The 25,191-nt window shown below is 31.1% G+C and overlaps 2 protein-coding genes and 2 long non-coding RNA genes across 4 annotated transcripts in view; 1 reads left to right on the forward strand and 3 right to left on the reverse strand.

Annotated features, from left to right (window-relative positions):
* The window catches only part of Setd3 (SET domain containing 3), a 41,124-nt gene that overhangs the window by 13,295 nt on the left and 2,638 nt on the right, over positions 1-25,191 (reverse strand). The window contains exon 4 of the mRNA XM_088199304.1: positions 24,809-24,948. Within this exon, the coding sequence (XP_088055430.1) occupies positions 24,809-24,948 (140 nt within the window). The remainder of the gene's footprint in view (positions 1-24,808; positions 24,949-25,191) is intronic.
* On the forward strand, positions 8,751-24,828 carry LOC148228480 (uncharacterized). The gene is made up of 5 exons (XM_088199303.1): positions 8,751-9,266; positions 21,274-21,942; positions 22,003-23,080; positions 23,144-23,779; positions 23,899-24,828. Exons 1-5 carry the CDS (start codon positions 9,114-9,116, stop codon positions 24,423-24,425), a joined length of 3,063 nt encoding a protein of 1,020 aa, XP_088055429.1. The 5' UTR covers positions 8,751-9,113; the 3' UTR covers positions 24,426-24,828.
* On the reverse strand, positions 8,793-11,400 carry LOC148228481 (uncharacterized). Its single transcript, XR_015811578.1, has 2 exons — positions 9,979-11,400; positions 8,793-9,694 (listed from the first exon to the last, which is right to left on the reverse strand). It is a non-coding gene; the product is annotated as an uncharacterized LOC148228481 (long non-coding RNA).
* Positions 15,868-24,529, reverse strand: LOC148228482 (uncharacterized). Its single transcript, XR_015811579.1, has 2 exons — positions 20,489-24,529; positions 15,868-19,815 (listed from the first exon to the last, which is right to left on the reverse strand). It is a non-coding gene; the product is annotated as an uncharacterized LOC148228482 (long non-coding RNA).

Genomic DNA, 25,191 nt, shown 5'->3' on the forward strand with positions numbered 1-25,191 from the left:
TAATGCAATAACGACTTGAAAAATTATAGCGTAAATTCCTTCGGTATTTATACTTCAAGAAATAGAGGTATTATCCATTCATATTTCATTTCATTTATTTTGGGAGCACTGTTTCATTGCCAACGACGCGCAGAATTTTTTCTGTAAAACTTCAGGAAATTGCTTAGATGCGTAGTTGTCAACTCTTGCATGAGCAGTGTGGCATATGGGCCCAAGATGGCGGTCGTAGTTCTCGGTCGCGTCCTCTGTTCTTGCCGTAAAGACTAGAACTAAAGCACTTGTCAACTCTTCTCTGACAATGGCTGTCCGACTACTCAATGCGGTGCGTCGATATATTAATAATTTATCGTGCGCATTGTTTCAGTTCGTATGGGACAATGTTTGTCCTTTTTATATATTTTTTCCAAATTATTAAATATTTTATGTTTTTGGCTATCATACCGCATTAGATTAACCTGTTAGTTAACGATGGTCATAATTTATCGTGATCATTTTATGCTTAGTCACAAATTAGATAGGTTCGAATTTTAGTTGCTACAATGTCTGATCTCCAAATTTGAGGATTTACTGTGTTAAAATTACAGTGACTCCTCCCGACATTGTTGTCCACATTGACATTCAATATCTCATTATCAAAATTTCACAAACGAACGAAATAAATGTTCTCACACGCTTTTCCTCTACCTTTATGAAAAAAACACTTTCTATGGTTGTACATGCATCAAAATTTTCGAAATTTTTCACACACGTCCGCCAAAAGCTCTGCAACAACGCAGTCGTTTCGATTTCGCACATACACAATGCGCCGCGGACCTCTGACCTTGATCTTGAAGCGATGAGAAAGCTACTTTTTCATTTTTGTGTTTCACCAAAAAGCAAACCAGTTATCCAATACTAGTTTTGCTCTTAAGCGAAACACTAATTAAGTTATTACCAACGTGAATATTTTAAACTGTGCAAGTTAAATAAAGACTATTAAGGTGATAGGTAAAAAATAATATATCTAAGTTATCATCTGTCAATCGAAACCGAGCTAAGTATGAATATATAATATATTCATAAATTTTACTTGCATATTTTTTTGCAGGCAATACTTTTTAAAAAATCAAAGGCATACTTTAGGTTATATGCAATGTTGGCTTCTCAGGTTGAAGTTTTTCATGTTTTATGATGAAATATATAAGTTAAGCTTTTGCAACATTTGGTTCTAAACATGTCGATAATGAATTTTAAGCTAAGCTTAAAAATGTATTAAATTATTAAACAGAATTAAATAACGAATTTTGATTTAATAATATATTGTATTATATTATTAGATTAATTAATGACAAAACATTGCTACAAGTATGTTTATTAACTGTCCTTCCGTTAAAGCTTTGACATTTCACTGAATCGCAAATATTAAATATGATCGATCAACTAGAACAGCTAGAAAAGCTTAATCCTTAAATGTACAGGAGCTTTTAAATTCTATATTTATTTATTTATTTATTTATTAAAATTATAACCATCGTGACCTGACAGGTAAACCTAATGCGTCACGATAGTCAAAAGTATAAATATATCATAATACATATAAATATATAGTATGCATACATACAATTTCATATACGTATAATTACACACACACTCAAAGCATATAAGTAAAAACATAAAAAACAAGATAAAATAACAGACACAAATCACCTCAACAGGTGTGCATTGTCCCATACGAACTGAGCCAAAACTCCATATGTGCAAGAGAAAATGTCAGAATTGAGCAGATAAATAGCCTTGGCCAGAGAAGAGTTGGCAAGTGCTCCAGTTCTAGACTTAACAGGCAAGAATAGTGGACGCGACCGAGAACTATAACCACCTTCAGGAGCCCACATTTGAAGCTGCTCGAGCACTGAAGGATTGTCTACGATGCCCTTGAGCAATTTCCAGAAGTGTTTAATTACATAAACACTTCTGCGAGTCGACAAAGAAACGTATCCCAGGGCTCCTAAAATAAAAGCACTGGGAAACAAGAACGGATAATACCCGTATTCCTTCAAGTATAAATATCGAAGAAATTTACGTTGTACTTTTTCCAGCTTCAATTCATTACATTGATTCACTACGCCTGGGATCCAAATGATGGAGCTAGTTTCTAGTATGCTGCGGACTAGAGTATCATAAAGAGTGCGCAATACTAAAGTATTCCTGAAGTAGCGCGCATTTCTCAAGATAAAACCGAGCATTTTTAAGGATTTGCTATGAGTCTCTGCAATGTGCTGGCTAAATTTCCAACGTTCTTCGAAAGTCACTCCTAAATCCTTAGTTGAAGAAAACCTTTCCAGAAAATAACCGCCTAGATGGTATGAATATTTTGCCGGCGTTAACGACCTTGAAAATGAAATTGTGTGACATTTCTTTACACTGAAAGGCAATTGGTTATAGCAAGCCCATTTCCATATAGAGTTGAGATCCTCCTGTAGGTCGAGGGAATCAGAAATCGAATGCATTTTCTTGTAAATTTTCAAGTCATCTGCATATAATAAAAAAAATCTTAATGCTCTATTGCAGTTTCTATGTCATTAATGAACAATAAAAACAACAATGGACCCAAATTGGATCCTTGAGGTACTCCAGTAGGGGTCTTATATCGTTCTGAAAAAGAGTTATTATACTTGACGAATTGATATATATTGGTCAAGTAATTTGAGAATAGATTTATGAGATCTTCAGAAAACCCGAAATTAGATAACTTTTTTACAAGTAAAGCATGGTTAACTTTATCAAATGCTTTTTCAAAATCTGTGTATATGACGTCCACTTGTACACAAGAGTCCAATGATTTTGAAACATAGTTAGACAAAAACATTAGATTAGTGACAGTGGATCGAGATTTACGGAAACCATGTTGTTGGTCGAGAAGCATACACCTGCAATGATTAAAAATGTATTTATGCAAAACAATTTCAAATAATTTTGCAGGTGAAGAGATCAAAGCTATTGGCCTGTAATTGTCAATCTGAGATTTGGGACCCTTTTTATGAATCGGAGTGACTTTTGAACATTTCCACAATTCTGGAAAACAAGAGGATCTCAAAATTAAATTAAATATAAATTTTAGAGGCTGTAAAATACCAGACTTGCATCCTTTCAGAATGTAGTCTGGAATAAAATCTGGTCCCGAGGTAAAAATGGACTTTAGTCTGCTAAATCCATATTCCATATCAACCAAACTAAAGGTTTTGATTGATAATAAAGATGACCATGTGTATCATTAGGCTGTTTTTATTTTAAATGCAAAGTCCTAGAACACTCTTGGAGGATATCGATAGATAACATGTTAAAAAGTACAATAGACTTTCAGTTCAGTTTTACAAACATACTTAACAATGGTCTGGCGTAAGAGTGCATCGAGGAAAACGAATCATATTCGCGCACTTTCACTGAAGTCGTACATCATTTAACATTTTCGTATCGCACAATTCGAAGAACGTCTAAAATAACTATACTAAACAATGAAAAAAAACACTGATGTTGCCGCTCATTGTTACCATTTTGATAGTTCCGCATCCATTTCACCGAATCATAGCATTTTGCATAAATTTAGATAGTACATTTTCGACGTAACAAATACAAACTCCATAATAATAATTACGTGACGTATAATCAAACCGAAATATCAAACTGAATAAAATAGATCCGGATCGATCAAGCGTTTCGATCTTAGATCTATTCTAGATCGTAACTGAAGTTTTAATAATATTACGATCCGGAAGGCGGTGCTGGAATTATGGAGAAATTTAATGCGAGGTTAGAAATCGCCAATGCATAATGGGCGTGTGATATGCATAATAATGATAATTACCATGAACAAAATCGTAAACCATAAAATATAACCGAAGTTATCACAACGCAGATGAAAGATTTGGGTACTTTTATTTTATTAAATACAAAAAGTAATACATTAAGAATATACAGTTTGAACAACTGACGACACTGACGCAATGTTTTTATATTGAATAGTAAACTATAAAAGTTTTCATTACATTCGTAAAGTTATGTAGAATCGATCAATACAGTTAAAATAATGATACATAAATAATTGTATCCAGACTATTTATTTTAATTTTAAAAATAATAAAAAAAATTATTCTGCCGCAAAATACTATAACTCGGTATGTTCAAAAATATTACCATAATACATTTAGACAAACATAAAATTAAACATTATTCGTATTGCTTTAAAAGATATAAATAATTAATAACAGCCTTTGAGAAAATCCACAGCTGTATAATATTAACTCAGAAAAATGAGTAATTTCTAAAATTTCGGCAATTACAAAGCGTTTTTTTTTTCTTATTTATTTTGTTTGTCGACTTTTAGTTGTTATTGTCAGGGCTGTTATAAATAATATAAATATCAGAAAATTAATTTCGCAAAACAGAAAAATGCAGAATTAGGCTGTATATAATACAGCGGTACATCCAATAAAAATGACTATCTGTATTGTTGTAATACAGAGAATTAAGAAATAATAAATAATTGTAATTTTTGGCGTTCTTAGAAACTGGATCTATTTCTATATAACCTAAATTCAATGGACGACAGCGATTTAAAAATGATCTTATTAATGGGTTAATAATTAATATTAATACACATATTAAAGCCATTTAAATTAAATAGCTTATTGATTATTTTAAAATATGTAATTTAATATACATACATCAACGTTAATAGCAGTACTTCATAAAAATGAATACATTAAACGCTCTTTGAGCATTTCTTACTCATCAGCGATCCGATTGGTTTAAAGTGTAAGTTTATGTGAATCGAGAGTATTAAACCACGGCTTCTACAACACACTAGACAGCTTCATTGTTTAATTACGGCATAAAACCATAAATATAATATTGAATACAATAAAAAAAACATATTTGTGTTTTTATATCGCGTTCTCATAATGCACGAGTGTGTCAAGGAAATTTAAGGAAAATTGAAAATATACATAAAATAAATAATGATCCCGCCGACAGATAGCAGCTGGGATATCCGGCCTTTATTCGCCTAAATTTTTCATTTGTGTTTTTTGTGTGTGTGTACGATAGTTTTTTTTTATATTATTAATCGCCTAATCGGCTCGGAAGATCTGTTGTAAGTAATGGCGTTCCGCTTATCTGGTCTCAACGCATGGTTACCCTCCGAAGCTCGCTGCGATCGTTACGTATGCTTAATTTGTACGTCATCGTTTTCGTTTAGCGAAATTATTATAATTAATTAATTTATTATATCGATATGTGTATCAGTGCAAAGGTGACAGTATTGTTTTGAATATTCTATTGTAGTAATTTAAGAAAAATATAATTTCGTCAATATAATTGACTGTTATATTCATTTTAATTGTCCATTCCTTAAAATATCTGTTTAGTAATTTTTAAAAATAACACGAGATTGGTTAATAATCGCTACTGGCTGACAGATATGAGAGAAAAAAAGGAAACGCGGGCTGATTGAGCCAGGGAATTTTCGTGAAAATCGACCCTCTTACACGAAGAAGTTGACAACCTTGCCATATTCATGATTTACATAATAAATTTTATTAAATTCAAAAAAAAATATATAAAGAAAATTGTAAAATATTATTAGACTTAGTAAATTACTTTCACAAAAAAAAGGTATCTTAGATAATTTACCAAAATAATATGTTGCATAATATAGCATTTATTTTTTATAAAATACTTAGGCGATCGGTTTCTAAATTTTATAAATTCTAATCAACTACTATTTTTTAGAGTGCAAAAGTTTCATTTATTGTACTACAATATAAAGAGCTATTTTATTATAAAAAATGTCGAGATTAAATATGCTGCGCAGCAAAAATAAATATTATAGGGCCGCGAGCGCAAAAATCGTGCTGCATTTGTTACGTAGATAGCGTTTTAAAAAGTCCAGATTAAAACAATAATCATCATTAACTGATAATAGTATTAACTAATTTAACCTATAGTTAATTTTGAAGACATATAATGCGGATAAAAAACTAATCATATTTCAATATTCGATTATGGGTAAAAAAAATACTTTGTAATGTAAAGCACAAAAAAATGTTTAAAAAAATTAATTTACAGAACTCTTTTCATTAACCCTTTGATCGCGGATGACACCTATAGAAGAGATCAATAAAAAGGCGGCATGTACATCTGAGCCTTGTATTTTTTTTTGTATAATTTAAGGTTGAAAAACACTTTAAATGATTGAAATAATATTTAAATAATTTATGGCATAAATAAGTACTCCTTCGCATATTAGCAAATTTCGAAATATCAGTCGCGATGAAAGGGTTAATGACTAATACCTCAAACACCTGGTTCGAATATCATATGGACTCTAATATTTTTTAATTTTTATTTTATCTAGGATATCAGTATTACTGGTTAATATATAACTTTAATTCCAATCGATCGTCACTAGGGATTCCAATCCCGGGCCAAAATTTTGATCCCGGGATTTCGGTATTGCAATTAGTCGATCCCGGGATCCCGGGATCAGTCCCGGGATAATTTTCATGTTATTTTATCGATAAAAATAATTTAAAATGAATAATACAATATATTTTTACATCTGTTTTTTATAACGTACCATGTATAAAGTACGTATAATTTTAGTCTTGGACTTAAAATAAAAAATTATATAATAAAAATAAAAAAGGGAAGGTCTTATATATTTATTTGAGAAGAAAAAAATGAACTTTTGACAATGTATGTACATAGGTATGTACATTCATAGACCCAATTAATTGAAAACATTATTTTGAATAAAACTCACGAAGTAACATCAAAGCATCAAGTGATTTATCATTTAGCCTTGATCTGCTTTTGGTTCCTAAGCAACCTGCTGCTGAAAAAGCACGTTCAGACTCACAGCCTCAAAGATTCACAGATGACACGTGAAACTCGCGAAACTTTGTACACGAAATATAACGATTTTGTCAATAATAATTCGATTGTGCTTGATAAATCAACCAATCCGAAAAATTCGGGATTACGTTTTATAATCCCGGGACTCATCGGGTATTGAAAATCATTCGGGATCCCGGGATCCCGGGATTCGGGATCCCGGGATTGGAATCCCTAATCGTCACAGATTAAGTTTTCTTCGATTTACCTAATCTGACGGATTAATATTGTAAGTAATAGGTCATGCATTGTGACAAGTTTTGTTTCTATGGTGTTGATTGTGTTTAATAAATAGCTTTGCAAAATACATATAAATGAAAGCATTTTTTTAGAAACAATTGAACCCTTGAAATTACTATTTTCTTTTATATTTTAACATATTGAATACCGCGACTTTTTTCAACATAATTATTGCAAGTTTATGTCAAAAACTTTTTTTTAATAATCATACCTTTTCTATTAGTCAACGATTTAAAATCAAATTTTGAATGACTTTATTAAAAAAAATGTATTAGCAATCGTTCAATAAGTAAACGTCAAACTGTGGAAAACATACCAATAAAATAAAAATATAATTTGTATATCAAAAAAGATTGTGAGCTACAAATCTATTTTAGATTTCAGGACCAAATATTAGCTGCAGAACATCGAAAGAAAGTTAGGGATTGATGCATGTGCATAGAAAGGCCGATGGATGGTGATGGAATGTACATAATAAAAGAGAAACTCAATATTTATTTATTACCCAGAAACACAAAGGAGATGGAGAGGAAGCTATCGATTTTTTTTAAATATTTGACTTAGTATGATATAAGTGACATCTTTATTTAAATAATTTCGTTACAGTTTATTGTATATGCTATTTTAAAAAATGATACAATTTTGTGCACATGGTATTCAATGTGATAAAAAAATAAAAATGGCAAAAAACAGATCTAAGAATGTGCTAAAGAATATTTTTATATTCTTTACTTGTTCTTCAGAACAAATACTATATGTACATATTTAAACAAAATAAAACAAGATTAGGTTGGCTAAAAACTTTAAGAACACTTCAAATTTTGTGATATTTATTTAAATTGAGTAAAATCTGATTAAAATATGTAACATAGATAAACTTTTTTAGTGAATGTAGGAAAACATGTATTATTTTTTTTCGGAAGTTTTTTTATTGAAATATTATATATGTACATATATAATACAATATTCAATAATATATAGATATAATAATATACATGCTTATACATATGTATATCTATAGTCAAATCTAGTGGTAATTATTTGAATTGTTTACTAGCAAAAAATATTATGTTGCAAAATGTGTCGGTCATCGTTGTTCGAGCTACATCTTCAATTAATTAGATTTAAAGTATTGTTTCTTCGATATCTACACGTTAAATATAACAACATCTGTTTTTATAACATTCATTCATTTGTAGATATTATTAACTAGATAAAATTAACTGTGCCAAAAATATTATAAAAATTAAAACACAAAAAAATAGCCTGGATAATTTATGATGTTTAATTTTATATTGTATATAAAAAGATATTAATCTATTTTTATCGTTGAACAAAAGCACACATGTGAATAAAATAATGACACGCAATAAGGTCATCGAAAATTATATATAAATCTCCTACAATAAGAATTAATCTGACAGTTGAACTCCAACTGTCCGTACCTTTAAATATAATATTATAATTACTTTTAAGGGCTTAAAATGGACGGATTAATAATTAATCCGAGTAGATAACGCAAAGAGAGCCGACTATCTGTGCACGCGATAACAGAAAGCGGGGAGAGAGAACATCCACGCGGTGGGAGTTGAACCGCAGACTTCTGAATCGTACATAGAACCACTCAGCAACGCACCGACCGACTATCGAGACGCTATCGCCGTCGAACCGGTTAAAAATATATTTTTGACAATCAAACCCCAAGTGCTAATGTGACATAACGGCGATCAATTAATGAACTGAGCTTAGATTGAAACATAAATCAATAATAAAAAAAACAGTGTGTTCCGTGCGAATGGTCAAGTGAAATTTTCGTATGATTTTTTTATTAATTGTAATTTTCTCTTGAGCGCATCGAGCGTGCAGTTGCATTCCGATCGAGACGTATTAAAAACGTGTGTGTTCGATTTATAATAAAAAAGTGATGCTAGTGTGATCCAAACATGGCGAGTTTCAAATTGCTGCTGTATGCCGCGCTATGCGCTGTTGCTTCTGTGACTTTGGGTCATGATGGTAACAAAGATCCAGTGGAGGATAACCCCTTGACTAGGCTGAATGAGGAGCTGGTGGGCCCAGAGAGGAATTACGATCACCAGGCAAGTACTTCTTTGTACATATTAAGATTTTAAGACAAAAAGTTTTAGCTGACAAATTCGAGATATTTGGGCATTTACAAATTGACCTATATATGTAGTATGTATGTATCATGTATGCACAACAAAAATTATGGTAGGGATGAAAAATGAAATGTTAGAAAGCAGATGCATTTTTTGTATGTTTTGTTTTAGAAATTTTAGATACATAAACTGTAGTTAATTTCATAACAGAAAATTTATTTGAACACTTTCCTAAATTGAATAGATCATATTTCTTTAGAAATAGCTGACGTTATTTTAATGAAAGGCAAACATTACACAACTTCAAGTGCATCATATTTTTCCGTAATATAATGTAAATAAATTCACGTCTCATCCAATCTTTAACAAATTCATTATATATAACAATACTTTTTTCTTCTACAATACTTATCGATAATAATAATAAAAAAAGCAATGTCAAATTTAAAAACACATTTATAGCAAGAACGTGTTCACTGTGTACTTCTTGCAGCAAATGATATACAGTAGACCCTCCAATAACACAGTAAATTGGTACCGTGCTATTTGGGTGCGTGTAGTTTGGGGACTAGAAAATACTCATACTTTTTTGCATTATACGTACGAATCAGGCGCATGTAATGATATTTTTCACTCGCTTACATGCATACAAATAGCACGTCCCCAATTTACCGTGCTATTGGGGGTCTACTGTATTTTGAATATGAAATTAACATGTTTTTCAGTCGCTGGTTTATTTTTAAAGAGCACACAAAACCTAATCAAATATATAGTATACCTTATTTTCAACAAAAATATCAGTAAACCTGTCATAATTATAAATTACTTCCTAATTTATTATTATATTGTGTGTAAATGAAAACCATGCCCTTTTTAGTTTAAGTTCAGTGCAATGAGTATGAAAGGATTAATATATGTACTACAATAACACCATTTGAAATTATATACATATATTTGCATATTAAAAATACACTACCAAATTTCCATAAAATCATTAAAATATGTTTTTGTATCTCTCTATATACATAATAAAAATATCGTTACTGAAAAAAAATTCTAGACTCCAAGGCAAAATTTTTGTCGAAATTTTATTATAATATCCTTTAGACTGAATAGGGTGCTCTTTCATATGAACGCGTTGTTTTAAAACAATTAGACGTAGAACCAACAAATGAAGAACATGTTAAGTGCACTCTTATATGAAATCCAATGAATGTCTAAGCTACATAGTCTTAATATATTTTTATAATTATTGTAAATCTTCAGTTTTAATATAACGAGAATTAGCCCAATGTGTTACAACTAAGTAACAATCAACACCTATAATTAAGTATTGTGTCACCTTCAGACTGAAAGTGAAGTCTGAAAGTCAACGACATATATTTTATTAATTATAAACTATTATTATAGCTTACAATTAAATAAAAGCGTATTTAAAAATCGATTCTGTTGCGGAAATCGAACTTACAGCTCTGAATTATCGATCTAGCACTTAAAGGGCTACGTTATACTCACTAGAAACGAATCAATTATATTAAGCTCTTTCTAATAAAATGGTAAGAACTATTATATTATATTAAGCTCTTTCTAATAAAATACGGTTTTTATAATTTTTGAAATAATTACATTCGTTTACATAATAATCATAAGACAGAGTAATAAATTGCAATTAGTGCTGGCAAAAATCTAAAAAAAAAATACAGAATATGAAAAAAAATGTTTTTAGAAATTATTTCTCAAAAAATTTCAAACCAAAAATAATTAGTTTTAGAAAAATTTGCTGATTTCTAAAAGAAATTTTTGTTAAAAATTAAATTTTACAAATGTTTTTAAATGTATCATACCCTCTGCTTTTTATACCACTGCATAAGAAAGGGTGGGTCTATGTTAGATATTTGAAAATACGCATGCTTTTTTGGAAGCTTTTCAAAGAAATTTGAATCGCAAAAAATTGTTTATGATATTCTCAACTACTCTAACCGGCCTTATCTTTGCTTTGGTAATATAAAAACTACATTATTAATCTGATTAGAAGAAACCGTTTTGCGTCAAAATCGGCAGATTTTAAAAATGTATGGGGGCTTTCCACAGTTTTTTTCGCCAAAAATTAAAAAAAAAACCACAAGGATAGTAAATTTTACTTTAAATGGTTAAATGTGATAATGTACCTACTAATATGTTTTAATAAATAATAATAAATGTTTACTATTTTTCAAGTTATTTTAGATTTTAATTATCATGAATAACATAATTACTATACACAGTAAAGATAATTTACATATATAAGGATATCTACAATAATATACCGTATAATCAGATACCATATATAACACATTTTTTTATTTATAAATAATTATCGAGAAGCGAAAATTTTATTTCTTATTTCTCGAGAAATCAGAATGCATACATACAATTATGTATTTTTGTTCTATTATAAAAATATATTATAAAAATATAGCTAATTTCCAAATGTTTAAATATGGAAAAGCTACGATTATATCAGTTAACATGCTCTTATTATAATATAATATGCATCTATTAAAATTATATCCAACAAAAGTAAAAACTCTAGGTCGCCAATTTAATTGCATAAATAATTTGGATTGCGTTATTAGATAAGAATATTCCTTCGTAATGTTTTTATCGGAAAAATATAGTCAAAGGTCAGTTTTTCCATCTCTGACCTCATTCGTCACGTAAAAGCTATTCAATAATGACATAAAGAAGAGGCAATTGTGTAATAATAGCAAAATACAAAGTATTATATAAATGTAAGTACAACTTACATTTTTTTAACAGTACATAAAGCAAACTTCAAGGTATCAAATATTTAATGTAGGATTCACGTACTTTAAGTCTATATAATACTTCATTTAATTAAGCAGTTTTTATCTGACCGTTGCATTTTTATTTATAATTAATTAGGAGAATATTTTTAAATTTCCAATATATTAGAGTAAAACTTATAACAATTGGTAATTGATAAAAAGCATCATATTTGATCTTATATATAGGCTACTTTTATTATAACTGTGTTTCAGATAATCTAAGTAGTATATATTGTACATAGATAAACTATTGATGCAGCACATACTAATATTAATATGTATTTAATTATTGTGCCAAAAATATTACAAATGTCATCATAGTAAATAAATATCCATAGATAACGTACCAAAAATTGAAAATAATTGATAACGTTGTGTTTAGATTGAATTTATGGATTTATAAAAACAATATACGATTGTTTAATAAGTCCCATGATTAATCTAAATATTAATCCATAAATTTAAATACTACTATTGTTTCATACCAAAATGGCTAAACATACAATAAATATTTTATTTATTAGAATATTGATTTCCATCAGATAAACATGTTTAGCGACCAACTAATCGTAATATGTTCTAAACGAGATTGATATCTCATCTTGCTGTTATTATTTAAATAAAACAACTAAAAAATATATTTCTGAATCAATCGATTCTTATCTATCGATCTCAGAAGTCGAGGAAAGATCGAAATGCATGATGATCGTTCATTGGAAAATTTCCACTAAAAATCATCACAAAAATGAAAAGAATGAAATCGAAAGACGTCCATAACTTCCGCGCGTACTTCATCGCGTAATCATTTGCATAACCCCCATTGTGTACGAGAGAAACGACAATCGTAAATATCGAAGAGAACGGTAGAGGAACATTATATGAATCAGTAGTGGCAGCGTAGAGAAGATCGTTTTTGTTATACTTCTTCAATTTCTGATTGCGCAGCCGTGGCACTTACACAATTATGGGAAAACGATTTTGCCTAGTGGAAAGATAATAATAGACGATAATGTATTCGTCTATCGATGATAAAATGATTTAATATTGCAAAATTGAAGGCAAAAAATCGAGAGACAATAGCGTGTTTCGAAACTCGGTGCGTGCTCGGTAATGTCCCGATCAGTTAACGTGAAACGTAGTTATCGCAAAAACCCATAAAAATCTAACGCATAAATTATTAATAATTTAATTAGATTTGTTAGGTAGACATATAAATAGGTTTATTAGAGTAATACGACTTGGTTTTGCACTACATATGAAATTACTAAATTGGAAGATTACTTTGAACTAGATAAATTCAAATTATAATATAATAATAATTAAAGTTAAAGCAAATCTAATTTTAAATAAATGTAGTACGTATTATTGTTTATGTTTTGCTTATAACCAACTGTTATACATTTTAGTAAAGTGCTCACGCATGTTAACGCTTATCCATTTAATAACAAAACTTGACTAATTTTATATATTATCATATTTTTGCATGACATTGAAAACAGTTTTAACTGAGCATATACTTAGAAAAGACTAGTCGCGAGATTTTTTTTAAAGCAGGTGGAATAAGGAATCGAATAAGATTATTATTACAAGCTTCCCAGAAAGCATACATATTTTCAAACATTTGGCACGGACCCGCCCATTTTATGCAGCTGTTGTGAAAAAAATTAAATATTCATTCAAATTTAATTTTTAATAAAAAAATCTTGACATAACAACAAATTTTTCAGGGAATAATAATTCTCGATTTGGCATTTTTCTCGAAAAGTAACGCAGGTTCTAACTCGCGCGTAAGTCAGTTTCTCAAAATGTGTGTACGTAATAACTATATTGTCAGGTTAGTTACATATCTTAATATTCGTTGATTGTCATAGCTATTCATGTTGACACTTTTTGTGATTTTTTGACTCGCGCTGTGCCTAATATGGAATACGGAAAGCTTTAGCTAGCAACGTTATTCCGATAATTCAAATGTATGATTTGTTCTTTTAAGTTCACGCTATTTAATTTTAGTGCAAGTTAAGTAGTTGTAATATTTTAAAATAAATAAAGAAACACCTAATTTGCTAATACTTTAATATGACATTAAAATTACTTACACGCTTTCTTATAATAAAATAAAAATAACAACGCCTAATGTAAATATTAGCATGAATTAAATTTGTTTAATTGCATCATTAAATTTCAAATTAGCCATTGATAAATTACTGTTATTTGCACTTTACCGACACTCAAATCATATTTCAATCACGATCATTAACACCCACGTAAAACGACAGTTTCATTACCGTTCCTCTTTCCTAATCAACCACAATTACCGTTCGTTAAACCATAAAACACATTTATGACCAACGATTTACTATCACACCATAAATCAATTCGTACAACCGACGCTTTTCACTAATGGCGTTAAAATTACATTATTAAACCGGTGAAAATCTGACGTTTCGTCGACCTTACTTTATCTCTATCCTACGGAAATTTGGGCGGTAGCGAGCTATCTCGATTCGAAAGCCTCTGAGATAAGACCAACATGTCCACAGAATATGACCGGAGGCGAGTCTCACTTTCGGTCACTTTCACGGCCACTGTAGTTGCGTTCATCACTCGTGACCCTCATTCGATCGATTCACATTCCGGTTACTCTTTGATGCCGATCGAAATTTGCCACCACAAAAATATACAATAAAACGAGTCTCTAATGCACATTAGTAATTTTAGTAAACTGTGTTATTGAGAACTGTCACACTTTCGAGTCGCATTGTAGATCGACGGATATCGAGTTGTGTCTAACTAATTGTATATATTAATTATCTTACCAAATATGCGCATGATATTTTTTAAATTAGACCTCACTACAAAAATACGTGTAAAGTGTATATAATTTAAAAACGTACTTTATATCAATCTTTTCAGATTCTCATAACAATCAAGCAAACATAATTAATTTAAGTACTGATATTAAATAAATGACATCAGTGTATGCTAATAATGTTTGATTTTAACTCAAATATTATAGTAATTTTACCTTGAAAAATGCTAGTTAATAGATTTTTTAATCTAAAACTCTTCTGTGGAAACAATTTTTTACTCTCTTAACACATCAGATTATTTTTATTACTCATTATCATTATTTAAAATTGATATTTAATCAAAATCATATGATAAAGATTCACATCAAAAATATAACCCATAATACAACAAACAATTGTATAAAGTAAATTACCGATTGTAAAATAAATACATTGCCTAATCCTTTTATTATAGATACATATGTATGTATGTATGTATATACATATATAATTTTAGAAAATGTTAAAATAATCGTAGTATTATATTTTTCATTACTAACACCGTACCCGTTAAAAAGTCAACGAATAATACATAAAAATAGTATAAATTAATCGAAAAATATTTGTATTGTATATGCCCCTTTAATATTTTTTATTCATAATACATAATTTAATCAAAAACATAACTAATCTAATCTAAAATATTGAAGAACTAAGCAAAATATTTTTTTTTGCTTTACAAAATCATGGCATGAGATTATCTTGTATTTTATAAAATCAAAGGGTATATAATTATTTATGTATATACATATAACAAAGTTATGAATATAAAATACTACTAATTATTTCAGAATTAAAATTAGCCAAGATTGAGACATTAAAGATTATTTTATTTTTGACTAATATAGTGCATTCCAAATGGATCAAGACCTTTATAATTATGCAACAAAGATGTTAAAACAAGTAGTCTGGTTGTTCTAAGACTTTGTATTTTTTTGAACGAATGTTATAATGAAGTAGACTTTTATATTTATTTGTTAAGGAAGCGACATTTAATAATATATGGTACTTTTGTAGTGATTTCAAGTCTCAGTAATAAACACAATCTACAGCTATGGTAATCGTTCATGATAGTGCCACAGGGATCCAATCTGGGTCCTCTGCTTTTTCTCTCTTTACTAACGACAAGCATGTGACAATTAATAACTCTCCTTATGACCTGAAAGTATTTCATAGTATTCACACAAATTACAATTCAGTATTTACAGTCGCTGTGGAGGTAGTCAATTGATAGTCGACTACGCTTTTTATGTGTTTTAAGCAGAGATATTTCCATCGATGATGGAAGTGACGTTAGAGCAGGGATGGTGATTTTCTATGCACATTGAGGAAACTCAGCTTCGACATGCGGAGCGCGTCACTTCTGTACGATACGCTGGTTAGTTATATACTCTAATATGGCTCCATTCTTTGAAATCAAAGTGACGCGAATTACTCTTTGTTGTTGGAGAGTTCTAAGAAAATTTATGAGATATCTCTATAAAAAGGAGTACGGGTTGTATGCGTATTTGTAACGTTAGGATACAATGCATTGCATTTTCGGCATAGTATCTACCCAATGAAGCACTTTTTAAAGTTGATAAGTGGCGGTGTCGACAATCCGTCAATGTTCAGTGACTCTCGGCTGCGAGTTTTAGAGTGCTCTAGAGAGTCACGATAGCATCCCTTATTCCCAGCCAGGACGTAAGCGCTTAAAAACATTCCTCTTGCACGAGACAACCAGTTTCTTAACGAGCTTGCCAAATAAAAGGATGTTTTCGGCGATAGCTATGAGGAGCTGGGAAAAAATATGTGGAATGGTGCACATCTATTTCAGGTGTGCGCCATAACTGATTTTTAATTATTCGTTATATTTGTTTGCATAATGGCCATCATGAGGCGACAGGGAAACCTGTCAAATCATGATATGTCAGCATTATAAATCAGCTCAATCAAATTTAAGGTTAAAAGTTCATAACCTACATTAACCCGCGATGTTTTTCTATTGCGTAGACATCAAAATTAGTAATTTATATAATTACAATTCTGGTAGATCATCTTAAATTATATTTCTCTAGCTTTTTATAATCTTACGCATGAATATGAAAAGGTGATATTTTTAATATCAGCTGAGTGATTATGTCATTACGATACAACAATAAAAATATGCAAAACACAAATGACTTGAAATATTATCCAATGACTCAATAATTCATAAATCACAATTCAAGCACTTTCTCTAAAAAAAATTATTCACTACGTTGTAATCCATTCCCTTGTAGGCTTACTGTAACTGCTATTGCCAACCGTCAAGAGATAAGAGATTGAGTTGATAAAACAAGTCCCTAACAATGTGTAATAAATAACATTACTAAGTAATAATTTAACTATAAGTTTTTTTCTTATATCGAGAAATAATTAAAAATACAAATGATAATCCAATTTTCTAAGCAATTACGCGATCATTTTATAACTGGAGTTATTATATGTAATAAGCTAACAATTAAAATAGAACAGTGAAAGCACGCAAAAACTAAATCGCTCAGTCTCGTTTTTTTGCCATTCATGCACCATTCAAGTTGAATGATAGATTACCAGAGAAACTCTATATCAAATTTAATATATAACACGAGATTCTAAGATAACTATTATATCTGAGATCGTGAACACACCCAAGGAATCGTGGATTCGCAGTTAAAATATGATATATCAACGATATTCGTGCGATCGTGAGTGATATTTTTCATAAATAACTGCAGTCATTACAGAACAAACGTTCGAGCATTCGTTTATTATTTATATATACATATGTGTGTACCAAATCGTGACTAGTGTGTCTAAATTTGAGCGTTTCATTCGTGACCATTTAACAGTATTATAACGTAAGATTATCGCGCGTGTCAATCGATTCGGATGCTGCATCTCTCCATCTCGTGATGAAGAGGACGAGAGTCGCTTTTTAAACCACATTTCATCCGAGATGAAAATTGCGATTAGCAGTGGAAAGAATCAGTATAATATAATATGATACATAGACAACAATCAACGCATTAAATATGATAAAGCAGCGAAAGTTGTTCTGGATTCTATACGGAAAAAATACGATGCTCGATCGTATTTTTATTAGGGGCAATGACAAAATTTCACTTTTTTGATCGTTCGATGTATTTTTTTAACTAAACGCATAAAAAAATTATCGTATATTGTGTGTGTGGGGAGAGCAAAAAAGTGTGTCACACTTTCGAGATATTTTTCTCGATTTGTGGTCGAAGACCAGTTGTAATAAGACGATCAATGTTAATAAATGCTGGGTCTGAACTAGTTCGCGATGTTATTACATGGAAACTTGTTCGGGTAGCTCTCTATTGGATATGAAGCTGTATGGATATGGTAGTTGAGAATAGATAATTGGTTCTTCAGATAATTTACTGAATTGAAATAAATAATCTGTATTTCAACAATTGCAATTAGACATTTATAAGATTTAGAATTCAATTTAAACCTTACTTCAGTTAATGACGTATTTTAAATATTATATATGAATGGCAAACTACTTGTAATAAAATCTTATTGGGGGCAATTTAATAATTGAATTGAACCAATAAAAAAATTACACACGATTTTTTCAAAGAAATTTCTAAAGCTTTTTAAAAAGAATGTATCAGAAGAAACTGTGTGCAAAATGAAGGTTACGTTTTTTATGCCCTGAAATCGTTTTGCTTTGAAAATAACTTTCAGTCTAACAGGTAAATATGGTGGGTGTTAACTAAAGTTTACATTATTTTACCATTCGTTTTTAATTATTTGAATGTCAAATAGTAAATGATAAAATATTTGTATATATTCGTTAAGTTGTGAAGAATCGAAAAATACAGTTTTAATAAAAAAATACAGGTTCATACACGCATAATTACATGATATAAAAAAAAACAATAAAAATATCAAGACTAATTATTTTGATTTTAAAATGAAGAGAGCCTAGAAAATAGAGCAATAAAAGGGTTAAGTGTTCCAAATTTTATATCAGTGCAAACTTTAATTTTAATTTACCAATCTACTGCAGAAAAAACACAACTCAAAACCACAATTCGATACCAGCCATTTAGAAAGTTGCACAATATTAAGTCGGAAATATGAGTAATTTCTAGAATTTCGACCACTACAAAGTTTTGCTTCTTCATTATTTTGTTTGTCGGTTACTATACTTCATTTCTTCTAACAGAGTGAGGTCTATCCATTTTGTCATTATTCATAAGTGAAAAAGAGATGACAACTTTGGGTGTAAGCAACGCCAATTTGCTCTAAAATACAAGATGCGGATATACGTTCGATACACTTATCATTACACCTTTCTATACTTTAAACAAATTTAGAGAAATTAGAAATGTTAGTATATTTTTTTATGTTGAAATAGTGAAAGATATAAGCTATCAAAATCAATAATTTATCAATTATTACTTGGAACGTATATAACAATAAGTACTTGGAATGTATATAACAACTTTGCTCAGCGCAAGCGGATCAATAAAATACTGTTGTGAAACACGAGATAAGCCTCAAAGTAACTCTGTTAAATGAAACAAAGTATAGTTGTTATGACTAAAAAAAATATAAAAATAATTATGAGCCTAAGATGATGAATCCAACATTAGAGGTCGAAACGTTAGCAAGAAAAACTGCGCGATACGTAAGCCCTCCCATCTCACAAAAAGTACCGTGTTAAATTCCATTAAAAACATACACAATAACCAAATAATACATAACAGGGTTTGAGAAACTGGCGAAGGCGCCGACTCTGGCGCGATATGTTTTAATCATCTGTTAAAAAAAAAACAGTACTTGCCCGGCGCTTATATTCACTTATACATACACCTACATAGGGATTCCAATCCCGGGCCAAAATTTTGATCCCGGGATTTCGGTATTGCAATTAGTCGATCCCGGGATCCCGGGACCAGTCCCGGGATAATTTTCATGTTATTTTATCGACAAAAATAATTTAAAATGAATAATACAATATATTTTTACATCTGTTTTTTATAACGTACAATGTATAAAGTACGTATAATTTTAGTCTTGGACTAAAAATAGAAAATAATATAATAAAAATAAAAAAGGGAAGGTCTTATATATTTATTTGAGAAGAAAAAAATGAACTTTTGACAATGTATGCACATACCTATGTACATTCATAGACACAATTAATTGAAAACATTATTTTGAATAAAACTCACGAAATAACATCAAAGCATCAAGTGTTTTATCATTTAGCCTTGATCTGATATTGGTTCCTAAGCAGCCTGCTGCTGAAAAAGCACGTTCAGACTCACAGCCTCAAAGATTCACAGATGACACGTGCAACTCGCGCAAGTTTGTACACGAAATATAACGATGTTGTCAATAATAATTCGATTGTGCTTGATAAATCAACCAATCCGAAAAATTCGGGATTATGTTTTATAATCCCGGGACTCATTAGGTATTGAAAATCGTTCGGGATCCCGGGATCCCGGGATTCGGGATCCCGGGATTGGAATCCCTACACCTACATCACTAAACATTCGAAGCGGATCGAAAAAGACAAAAGATTTGTATTATAGAATAGACTGTCTTAAATGATCGTTTTTTAGTTATTTAAAATTATATTTAAATAAAAACTAGCATATCTTGAAATCGAATAATGTCTATAAAAAGAGCTTATTTAATAGTTTACGTTTACATCTTAATAAAATCGTGCCGCAATTAAGTTACGACAGTATTTTGCACATAGCTATCTAAAGAAGAAAAAAACACATATTCATATAGAATTATTGTTAAAACTCAGTTGTAACCTATGCTTCTTTACTTTTATGAACAATATTTGTAATTATAAATATCATATTTTCGGTTATTACATTATTTTATTTTGGATGCTAAAAGCAATAAATTGACACATTCATTAAACTCATTAAAAAATAGTTCATCAAACGAACGACACGTTTAATAGTAGTCCAATGATAATATATAAAGATATCTAATGCGCTCTAATGCAATAATAATGCACTTTGCGAAGTACTCGTTATAGACAATTCAGAAAAGATTTACAATCTGAACAAAAAGTGTTTACATTGGAGAAATGCAATAGGGAAGTCGTGCACTTCAGTTTTGTACACAGCTCGCTTCTATTTCCTACATCTTCGCCAAGCTTTCACGCAGAACCGGATTGTCAAAGCGCGCGTGGAAGACATGTTCGAGGCGATTTATTAATGCATCGCATTTAATTGGAGAAATTTCAATGACCAAGTTTTAAATCAAACGCACACTAATCTCAATTATTATTCCTATTTGCAGGCTTGGAGAGTCGTGGAATCGCCGTCTGGACCAGATTCTATATCCCTACCGGAAGACGAAAAGTGGAGGACGGAAGGGCTCCAACCAGAGCCGCCCAGGCGAAGAAGGAAACGCAAAAGGAGGCCTCATCATCCACAGCCGAGTGCCGTAGACGCGTCGGTGTCTGAGCAAGAAGGTGTGAGGTTCAACATCCAAAGTGGAATAAGCGTCGCGTTCGACGGACCCGAGAACGAAAGGCCCAGACAAAGGAGACCGACTCGTTTGCAAGAAGACCAGCATTGGCGAGGCGACGCTGTTGGCGAAGAGAGACCGCACAGAAAAAGAGGTCACCGAAGAAGACAGCGTCCGTATTTGCCCGATTTAGGCATAGAACCCTCAGGAAACGGCGAACAAACACTGCCGGTGAAAGTGGACACTGTTGTGCACTCAGAAAACAACGAAGAAACACACGTCAGATATGTCGAAGAAGAGTATAAAGTGACCTCTTTTGCCGAAGAACCTAATGATGAACAAATACACGTCGATAATTCAAGAATAGAAGATGTTGAATTAACTCCGGAAGTTATGGAACAAGAGATAACAGTAGCTCCTCAATCGCATACGAATAAAGAGGAGAGCGTTCACGTTGATAAATCTTATAGAAGACCTTATTCACAAGCTAAAAAACAGGTACGTCTAATCGAATAATTATATAATAACACATGTACTTATCAATTAAAATAATTATAGGAAGCAGAAGAATCAGCAATGATTGGTGGTTCAACTGACTTGAAAGCGTTACTAAAACAATCAGGTGGTTTAAGCTTAAGTGAGGTCTTACAACAAAGAAACCTGTCATTAGCAGATCTCTTGACGGGAAAACAATACGCACTTTCGGCTTTAAAACCATCAAACGAGCCTAATTTACCAGATGAATTCCAGCCGATTTCTAAAGACGTCAAGAGCGACGAAGAAAAATTGAGCGAAGATCAACCTAACGTTCAGAACGTTGATAGAAGAAGGCGATTACCGCCTATTGCTAAAGACAGTCAAACTCCAATGCTACAAAAAGAAATTCAAGAAAAAACAGTAGTAGATCGAGGGGAAGTACTGAGACGCCGCTTACCTAACACGAGCGTACACAGAAGACAAAAAGTAAAATCATCTTCGACAAGCACTACAGAACTCAAAGAAGCTGTAACTGAAAAAAATACGTTCATTCCTAGCAATCCAAGAAAATCTTTCAGCGAAAATCTAATCAAACAGAAGGACGAAGAACCGACTGCAACTACCGAAGTTCCATCGAAAACATCAAATCTCGTAGAAGATGAACCTGAAATAAATCTAACTACTCAAGGAGCGATAATAACGACACCCAGAAAAGACATCAAAGATGTAAGAAACAGGTTATCTTTGAAACCACGCTTGCGGTTACCGTCAGTCAAAGCATTGCCAAAAAGAATCTTAAACCCGACTATACAAGCGACACCTAAAGACGACATTGTTACGGAAGAAAGTAAATCAAGCGCACCGATTCCTAAACAAGCAATACCCATCAGTTTGAAAGATTTGTTTGGAATGGCCGACGTTGTATCAGCGGTGAAAACTGTAACCAAAATAAAACCAGCCACGCAAAGACAAACTACTACTACAGCAACAACGACGACGACGACGACAACACAACGATCATTTCCAACCTCACAATATAGATCGTTGAAGAGATCAACAACAGAAGCGACGACGACTACAACTACAACTACGGAAAAAACTCCTTTCGGTAAAGTAAGCGCAAAAGATGAGATTCTAGAAGTATTGACCGATGAAAGAGGTATTGATTTTATTTATTTATGTTTTATGTTGTACACATTTTAAAATGTATCTTTAATTATAGGAAGTGAAAGATTGGCAAAAATATTGGCCGCTAGAAACATGACGTTGAAAGAATTGGTTGAACACAGAGAGCGAGGGTCAAGTCAAGTTCATTTAGCTGATATATTCCATAACGCATCTAAAGAACCAGATCCAGCTGAACCATTTTTAGCTAAGTCGTTGATCGAGCCTTTTTCTAAAGAAATATATCCATTGAAAGCTCTCTTAGAAGGAAATATGAGAGAATCTACGACCACTTACAGTCAAGTAAAGAGCGTAACACATCCCAATCCTCCACCGATGTTTATCGATTTCACTAAAGCGTCTCAGAATGAAGATAATCTCGGTATTGTGACTCTATTTGATAAGTTTGCTGACTTCATAGCGAATCCAAAAAACATTGATCCAAAAGACATAAAAAAAGACTCTGATGGATCTAGTTATTTCACTTCAGTTATTAGTGTTAAGCCGACAGATGAGGTTTACAGAGAATCGAGGAGCGAGCCAGCATTCCATAACAGCCACAAACAGATGTCTGAGATATATTCCAGTTTACCAACGTTCATAAAAACGGACGATGTAGTCGACGCTAAAGTGGTGCAAGATTGGAACGTACAAAACCAACAGAAAAACACATACAATCAAAACAATCCAATATGTAAGTACATACATATATTGTATAAATATAATTAGCTAATATAATATTTAGTGTAAAACTTCTTAAACTTGAGGTTAAATATAAAGTATTTTTATATATGTACAATTTTTACTTTACAGACATTAACGGAATAACAGAGAATCATTCAACACCGAACACGTATAAGGACGTGGACGGAGACGGCTTAGTTGTGCTGGACGATATTGAAAAGATAGAACAAGTAGACAACCACATAGCTCAAGCGTCAAATCAGCAAATTGAAGAAAATTTCATAACTCATCACAACGAACTGAACTTCTACACAAAATTACCAGTCGGCGTTAGATCAGCCATCATCGTAAGTTCTGCTATAGTGGGAACGTCTTTGATCATATTTTTGGCCATATTCGTTGCATGCAGAGTGCGGCAAAACAGAAGGAATCTGCTAAAATATCAAGATAGCTTCAATGCAGCAATAGCAAGATCTCCTATTTTACATGGTAGTAGAAAATTAAGCAAAAACCATAGCAGCTCGAGAAGCATAAGTCCTATATTAATAACAGGAGAGACAATGTACAGAAATCAAAAGATAAACACGATGGATTCACAGACACAGAGAGAAGCGCAAGAGTACTTATGGGACAGTCTTAGGAAGCCATTTCAGTAAACGCGAACAAGATCAAGATGATGATATGTTCTTATATTAATCACAACAAATCTAAAGTGTTTAAAACATTGATTCCATGGGAGATTACAAATCAAAATGTGATTATATCATGTGCAATATTTTTTTATCAAAGATTAGCAAATATTTTGGGTTAAAATTATGTGTATCGCTAAATTATAGTAACTGAAATGACACACTTAACACATAATCTAGATTAATCTTGTAAATACAATACAGAATTATAGAAGCAATATTGTAAAAATGTAACATTAGGATAATTATTAAAGATACTTAATTTATTTTAAATGTGAAGTTGTTTAAGTCAAATATTATTAACAATACATGTACCTTATTTAGAATAAATATAACGAAGGTGTACTTACCAATATTCTCTATAAGTAAAGAACTTTTTCATTTTCTTTGCAACGGCTTCGTTCGAGTTGTGAAGTTTTTTGTTGAAATATGCATATTGGCGTGCGATATCCTGATAGAACTTCAAAGCCGATTTGAAATTTGGAGATTCCTATTTATTGAATAATGTATATTTTAATATAATCAAAAAAATGTTTAAATATAAATTTAAATTACATGGGATAAATAATTTGGAAAATAGTTAATTTAACATTTATTTTTTTGACAATCTTCTATTATTGCGAACAACTCAATTTTGATAAATCTAATGAAGTGTCAATGTCTTGACAATTAAAAAATAAAGCTTGTATTTTTCGGGTCAGAATTTTATTACGGTTATTGTTAGAATTTATAT

Source organism: Plectrocnemia conspersa, unplaced genomic scaffold, assembly GCF_051122295.1.
Source record: "Plectrocnemia conspersa isolate PC_06_02 unplaced genomic scaffold, ASM5112229v1 ptg000012l, whole genome shotgun sequence".
NCBI classification, from domain to species: Eukaryota; Metazoa; Arthropoda; class Insecta; order Trichoptera; family Polycentropodidae; genus Plectrocnemia; species Plectrocnemia conspersa.

Bases quoted from the DNA above. Each gene is read 5' to 3' on its own strand.
- LOC148228480 (XM_088199303.1), top strand. From the start codon at position 9,114: ATGGCGAGTTTCAAATTGCTGCTGTATGCCGCGCTATGCGCTGTTGCT. The intron at 9,267-21,273 runs GCAAGTACTTCT...TCCTATTTGCAG, and splicing joins AGAGGAATTACGATCACCAG to GCTTGGAGAGTCGTGGAATC. The intron at 23,081-23,143 runs GTATTGATTTTA...CTTTAATTATAG, and splicing joins AGTATTGACCGATGAAAGAG to GAAGTGAAAGATTGGCAAAA.